This window comes from Carex rostrata, chromosome 14 (assembly GCF_964058835.1).
Source record: "Carex rostrata chromosome 14, lpCarRost1.2, whole genome shotgun sequence".
In the NCBI taxonomy this organism is placed as follows: Eukaryota; Viridiplantae; Streptophyta; class Magnoliopsida; order Poales; family Cyperaceae; genus Carex; species Carex rostrata.
The window spans coordinates 1543675-1550276 of NC_135931.1; the positions used below are offsets into that span (position 1 = coordinate 1543675).

Sequence of the window (6602 nt, forward strand, 5' to 3'; positions counted from 1 at the left end):
CAACCGCATACAGAGTGTACATGCAAGCGTGCCACATAAGTCAAGATGTCTCCATTCTATATTACTGTCGGACTCAAAGGACGTGGCGCCCTGCCAGTGAGATATATACTTTTACGGTTTTACCTTTTGACCAAAACTCCACTGCGCCTTTTCTTTTATTGCTTCTTTTCTTCGCCTCAAGAGTCAAGTCAAGTGACTTCTTCTTTCAAACTTCCTTTTCCTACGCAGATATTATCTTTGCTTTAAATGCAATATTAAAAAAAATTATATATTATTTTCCCTTTTCGCTTTCGGCTTTCAACAAACCAGAGCATTTTATCTACCATGAATTTCACGTATATTTTAATAAAAATTATTCTCCTCTTATATTTTTTTTTCTTCTGAAATACATAATACATATTTATTTTTTAAAATTCCAAAACTGTTCACATTTATCCAAATTATTTTTTTATTAAAAAATATGCATCAGGTCTAGTGGTTTACTGATTGATCGATTTATGTTCAATCTTCTTATCGTCAATTATTTTTCTACTTGTGATGCACACATAGTGGTATATATTGCAAATGTTTATACATGATCTATATTTTTGATTAATTAAACTACCAAAATTGACAATCATACCTCAAAAGATATCTAATATACATGCACAAACAATTAGAGTGATTTCAAATGAGTGCATCAATTTTTATCCAAATAAAAATTACAGAAAGGCATAAAAAACTGACATATGCTGGAAACAATATTTTAAACTTGCAATAATTACTATCAGTCAAAATATAGTGATAGTATGTATAGCAATCGCATAAAATTACATTCATAATAAATGTTTTATAAATTCTGAAGTAACAAGTCATTAATTAGACCAGCAAAATCAATTGTTCTATCTATAGTATTATATAATACTTGCACGTATAATTAGTAATACACTTACAATGAATACATCAATTTTTACACCATATCAATAAAGAGAGAGAGAAAAAAAAATCAAAGATCAACCGTTCGATACTTCGATTACTCCTCACGACACACGACTTTACAGCTTGTGCAAATATTTTCAAGAGAGAGAGAGAGAGAATTAAGTTGAACTAATACATTGTACTTACAATTTCGTAAATTGAAATCCATTTTTTTTCTTGAAAATGGTAAAATTGTCTCTTATTTCTAACTTACAAGCTTGTGGTATAATTGCATGCCTTGTACCCGCAACTGGCCAAAGTACAAAATTATCAGGACTTTTGACCAAAATTGCTAACATTGTTCAACTCCCGGCGCGCGCGCACACACACACACACATAAATATTCAAACTCTTGAGTTCAACCAATCAACTATCTCTCCTAATATTAAATCCTTTTCGGGTTCAATCAGTAGATCATGGAACAACCCGTCATACATTATAATAGACTTATCCTTTGATCTAGCTTCTTCATACAATCTCTTGGACCCATTTGGATCTGTTACTGAATCAGATGTACCATGCAAAACGAGAAACGGCACGTTGACTTCATGTAAGTGATCTTGCAAGTAAGTGGTGATGCGAAGAATCTCATACCCGGTGCGCACTCGAATCGGCCCAGTAAAAACTAAAGGATCCGAGTATTTTGATCTGAGTGCTTTTGGGTCACGCGAAACTGGTTGACCTGTTTTTTGTACCGAGCTTAATTGGTATCTGGGTACAATTAAAGAAAAAACTGGAGCCAAGGTCTGCATATAACAATAGAAGATTTCCATATTAATTGATTGCTCAACATTTGCAAGTATTTTAATTTTTGAATTAGAACTAATAATTTGGGATTCTGACAGGATGCTGGTACATTTTAGCTGGTGGTAGTTCCAATAATAATTGGAATATAGAGTTTTGAAAGAAAATATACAAAAGAATTGCATATACAACTTTGTATACTGGCAACTGTTGTATATACAATTTCATATACATTTGTGGAACTAGAAAATAGAGATTGGGGGGGGGGGGGGGGGGGGGGTGTGAAAATTCAAATATAGCATAATTTCATTTTATAACGGGGGCTAAAAGGTATTAATGCATATAAAATTTACAAAATTCAATGGACCAAACTATAAAATTTTAATTTATGGGGTTAGCTTAGCAAACTTTACCTATCACTGTGTTACGCCACTGCACAAATGGATGTAAAACTGAAAAACATGCATAACTTTGCTTTCAAGAAAATAATTTTACCGCTACTATAGGGTGAGCTGGTTGAACTGCAATAGCTGGAGATGTCATCACAATTCCATCAACTTGATTCTGTACCTCGGGATCAAGTACCGCCTTCAAATTTTCAATAAAAAAGTATCTTATAATTACTACACAGTTAAAATTTGCCTGAAATTAACCAAGATAAACAATATTAATTGTCACCTTCAAGATAATGGCTCCACCAGTTGAATGTCCAAACAGAAAGCACGGTAAGCCAGGATTTCCCTCAGAGAGCTTGTTCAGAAATTTTTTCTGCAATTAATATATTATTTCTTCCAGAGTCCATAAATACTCATATGCAACATACTCTTTTATATCTAGAAATCAATCCATCTATAGCTGTGATTTTGATGGGCATACAGACGGTACAAGTAAAGGAACACACTTATAAAACAGAGGAAACATGTTTGAAACACGAGAGATTATATGTAAATAATACAATGGAGATAGAATTACGTACCAAGTCACTGATGGCATGATCAAGTGAATGCACATATCCATGGAGTCCATCACTCCCGCCATGTCCTGTATTAGTGAAATCTATTGTCAGGCAAAATTGGTTTTGCCAAATAAATTGGCATTCATTTTGGGCATGTTTTGCATTGAGATCCGGACTGACACGCGCAGCTAAGTATGTAACAGTGACACTATCATTCTTTTGTTTTTTCTGTTTACCAGGGGTTAGCAAGATAATATGGATTGATTATCATAATGATAATTTGCATAAATGCATTAAGCCATCTGGTACCAGTTTTACAAGTTGAATTGTGCATAAGCTAAGAAATAATTGGTAGAACTAAGCTAGATAGCTAGTTACATTGGATTACTGTTAAAGTGGTCAAGCCAAGTGTTAAAGTGGTCAAGCCAAGTCTCAGTGATCTCCAATGAAGGCCTGAAATTAATATTGTGCTAAAAATACCAGAATATCACAAAAGAGAAAATAAAACTACATCAATACGCAGGAAAATGGAAAGACACGGACATGCACTGTTTTTTGGAAAGGTTCTACATTCCAACTTTACAACTATAACAGGTTATATCAAAGTGCAATAATTAGAAAAGCGGCAACCAATTGCATGCTAATCATGTGTTTAGGCCTGCGGTCATTGGACGGAATAAAAACATATAATCAACTAGTAAATGCCACTTGACTTCGAGTCATAATAAAAACAGAGTTCTGTTCAAAAAGTGGCTAACCATTTCCAACTCAAAACTACAAGGCTACAAGTTATGGGAGCAATAAAAGAAAGAGAAGTATTTCAACAGGGCTGCAATATGCTGGTAATATGCACATATACTTGACTATATGATGCATTAGTGCATTACTATTATTTCATATTTCACCCAATGACTTTCTAGAAGATCAATATATAAGGGCTTACCAGTCCAGTCCATGCCGTAAACCTTGAATCTGTTCTCATTTAACTTTCTTGCAAGATGATCATACCTTCCACTGAAAAAGACCAAATAAACCAATTTTAGGTAAACATTAATGTTTTTCTGGAAATGGACAAAATATCCTAGATCAATATTTATACTATGATTGATAGTTGAACTAATAATGTGTTAGAAGTTGGTGATGTGCCTCACCAACCAGTCATTTGCAAAAAATTATTGCAATCCCCATTCATATCTAAACAGAGATTATAGGTGATGTGTTAATCAAGAAAAGCAAACTCTGTACCTATGCTCGTTCAAACCGTGCATTATAACGATGACTCCCCTGCAATAAGAGAATTAGATTATTAGAATTGGCTAGCTGAAAATGAAAAAAAAAAAAATACACTTTACAAGAGGTGTAATTTGGACACTTTACTTCCTATAAACATAACTGGATCACCTGCCCAGGAAATTCCTGCTCCTAAAGTCACTGACAGATCTGAGGTGGGTTTTGACATTTAAATATTAGATATATTTTTGCTTTAAAACCCACCCGGACCAGGACCCATCTGTAAGTGACTTCATGACTACAGGGACAGGAATTTCCGGAAGTTTACATATGCTTCTAGATACAAATAAGTAAATTTAAACCCACGTGACTAAAAGACTACCAAAATATCCATGCATCTAGGACTTTCACAAAAATATCCAAACAAAATACGCTTACAAACCAAGAACATTTCATTGGACAAGCATGTATAGAAGATTCAAGGTACATAATTTGAGGTCTGCTTCAATCACTTAACAAATATATAGATATAGATATATATATTGGGAAATAAAATACACAACAATGAAGCATCAGGAAAAGACAACAGTACTAACTAAATAATTTCTATTAACTAAAGTAAAGCCACAGAAATTGTAGCTTACTTTGCCTTAACACCAATTGGAGTCCATGATTGTGTAAACAGAGTCTCGCTTCTCTTTGTGCCCATCAATTCAAAATCCCTCATAAATTTGTGGCCATTTTTCTCCTCTGCTCTACGGTCCATCTCGACCCTACTAATGGCGAGCTGTCTCCTGGTTGCTGCTTCATGCTCTCTCTGCCGCCTTGCCACCACAGCATGTGCAGCTGGAGCCAGCTGTGCTGGCACTTTGACAACAATTCCCGACGCACCTTTTTTCAATCCTGCACCTCCACTGGTTGATATGACTGATCGGCGAAATGGTAGGAGCATAATTGATAGAATGGATTGGATGAACAGAACAATTCGGCCAAGCGCCAAAATCGAAAGCAATGCACTTAATCTACCACTTGCACCAGATGTTAACATTGGTGCATCCATTTTTACACATGAAAGCTATTTTATCAAGATAACCAACCAGGACTCTTTATATATAATTTTTTCTTTTGGCTCTGAGTACAGCTTGGGATGGAAAAACAATGGTGGAAAACAGTTCTGAAACCGCTAGCTGGGTTAGATTCAAGAATTAAACTATGAAAAAACAATCACAGGAATTCTTATGCTTCCGCGCTTTAATTAAAAAATAGCGCGGTACGTGACCAACACGAACAAGAGCAAACGGAATTCCAAGAGGGGATTGAAATTTGAGAAACTTTCAAGATTTTGATGGAAAAAGCTAGAAGCTTTGATGCTTCCAAAATTGAAAATCGACTTGTAGTCTTGTACCTATCAATCGAGAAAAAGGAGGAATGGAGAATATGGGCTACACCTGGAGTATCATTTTAATATCTCTTTCAGGTCAAGCTGCGGTCAACTTTCATTGGATCCTCGTCTATCAGTGTAACGCTTTTAGTGAACGGCTTAAACCAGGTTCAACTTATTCGTAGGTTGCCTTTGTGGACCTTATTATCATGATACGTCTATGTCGGTTGCGCTGCGCCGCGTGTCCAAACATGGTATTTGGTTAGGTGCACCCGCTAGTGAAACATTTGATGGTCCACTCACATTATTATCCGTTTAATCAATCAATAAGTCATCAAAATTCGGTCAAATTAGATCAATGACGAAATATCAAGAGAGAAATTAAAGCAGGTGGCTGGTGGGTCATGTGTTTATAAGGCATTTATTATAGGTTTGTTTGATTATAACTTAGGTTTTATGTAGACTGAATAAATAACTTTATTTGTTGTAAAATTTCAACTTTTATTTTATTTTCACAACACAAATAAGTAACAGAAAATTATCATTTTTGTTTTTCAAAACACTGATTTCAATTCGGACTGTTCAATGCATTGATTTGATAGAAAATATAGTCTTTTATGTCTTTTGCGAAGAGATATATCTACTATTCATTTTCTTTGAAAATAGCAATAATTGAAAAAAAATTTAACATAAATAAAATTTAAATTACATGTTTTTTTTATTATTTGGATAAATTTCGTTGGAGATCACTAAACTTTGTTCTTTGTCAAGAAGTGATCAATCAATTTTGATTTGCCTTTTTGTAGTCACAAAACTTTTTTATTTGTCCCAATCAAGTCATTCCATAACTTTTCCGTTCAAAACATTAACGGAATGTACTCATTTTTTCCAAAATACTAACCGAATATGCTCATTTCGTCTAAATATTAATGAAAAAGTTACATTTTATTAACTTTTTGGATGAAAAAGTTACAAGTTATTTAATTAAAGTTCAGTGATTATAGAGAGACAAATCAACCTTGAGTGGTCACATGACAAACGACAAAGTTTAGTGACATCTGGCGAAATTTACTCTTATTATTTAGATAAATAATATGTTTGCTTATTAAGTTAGTGCAATTAAAATAATTTATTCATCAAATAAATGTGATATATAAGTTTTTAAAATATATTTTTAAGTTACATTACAGTTAATGCACTGACCAACTTAGTCCTAAATAATACTTTTACAATTTTATTTTTTATATGTTAACACATATTGTGTTGGTTGTATAAAGTAACAACATCGTTCATCCAATTTTCTTGGTATCAAGTTTAATTAGTATATTCATAAAT

At 33.7% G+C, this 6602-nt stretch overlaps 1 protein-coding gene across 1 annotated transcript; it reads right to left on the bottom strand.

The window, feature by feature from the left end:
* Positions 1–1094: 1094 nt before the first annotated feature.
* LOC144565368 (uncharacterized) lies at positions 1095–5206 on the bottom strand. Its single transcript, XM_078315103.1, has 8 exons — positions 4531–5206; positions 3902–3940; positions 3600–3670; positions 2678–2742; positions 2380–2469; positions 2197–2289; positions 1292–1703; positions 1095–1249 (listed from the first exon to the last, which is right to left on the bottom strand). The coding sequence occupies exons 1-7, from the start codon at positions 4944–4946 to the stop codon at positions 1302–1304; spliced, it is 1176 nt and encodes a 391-aa protein (XP_078171229.1). The 5' UTR covers positions 4947–5206; the 3' UTR covers positions 1095–1249; positions 1292–1301.
* Between the last annotated feature and the right edge of the window lie 1396 nt (positions 5207–6602).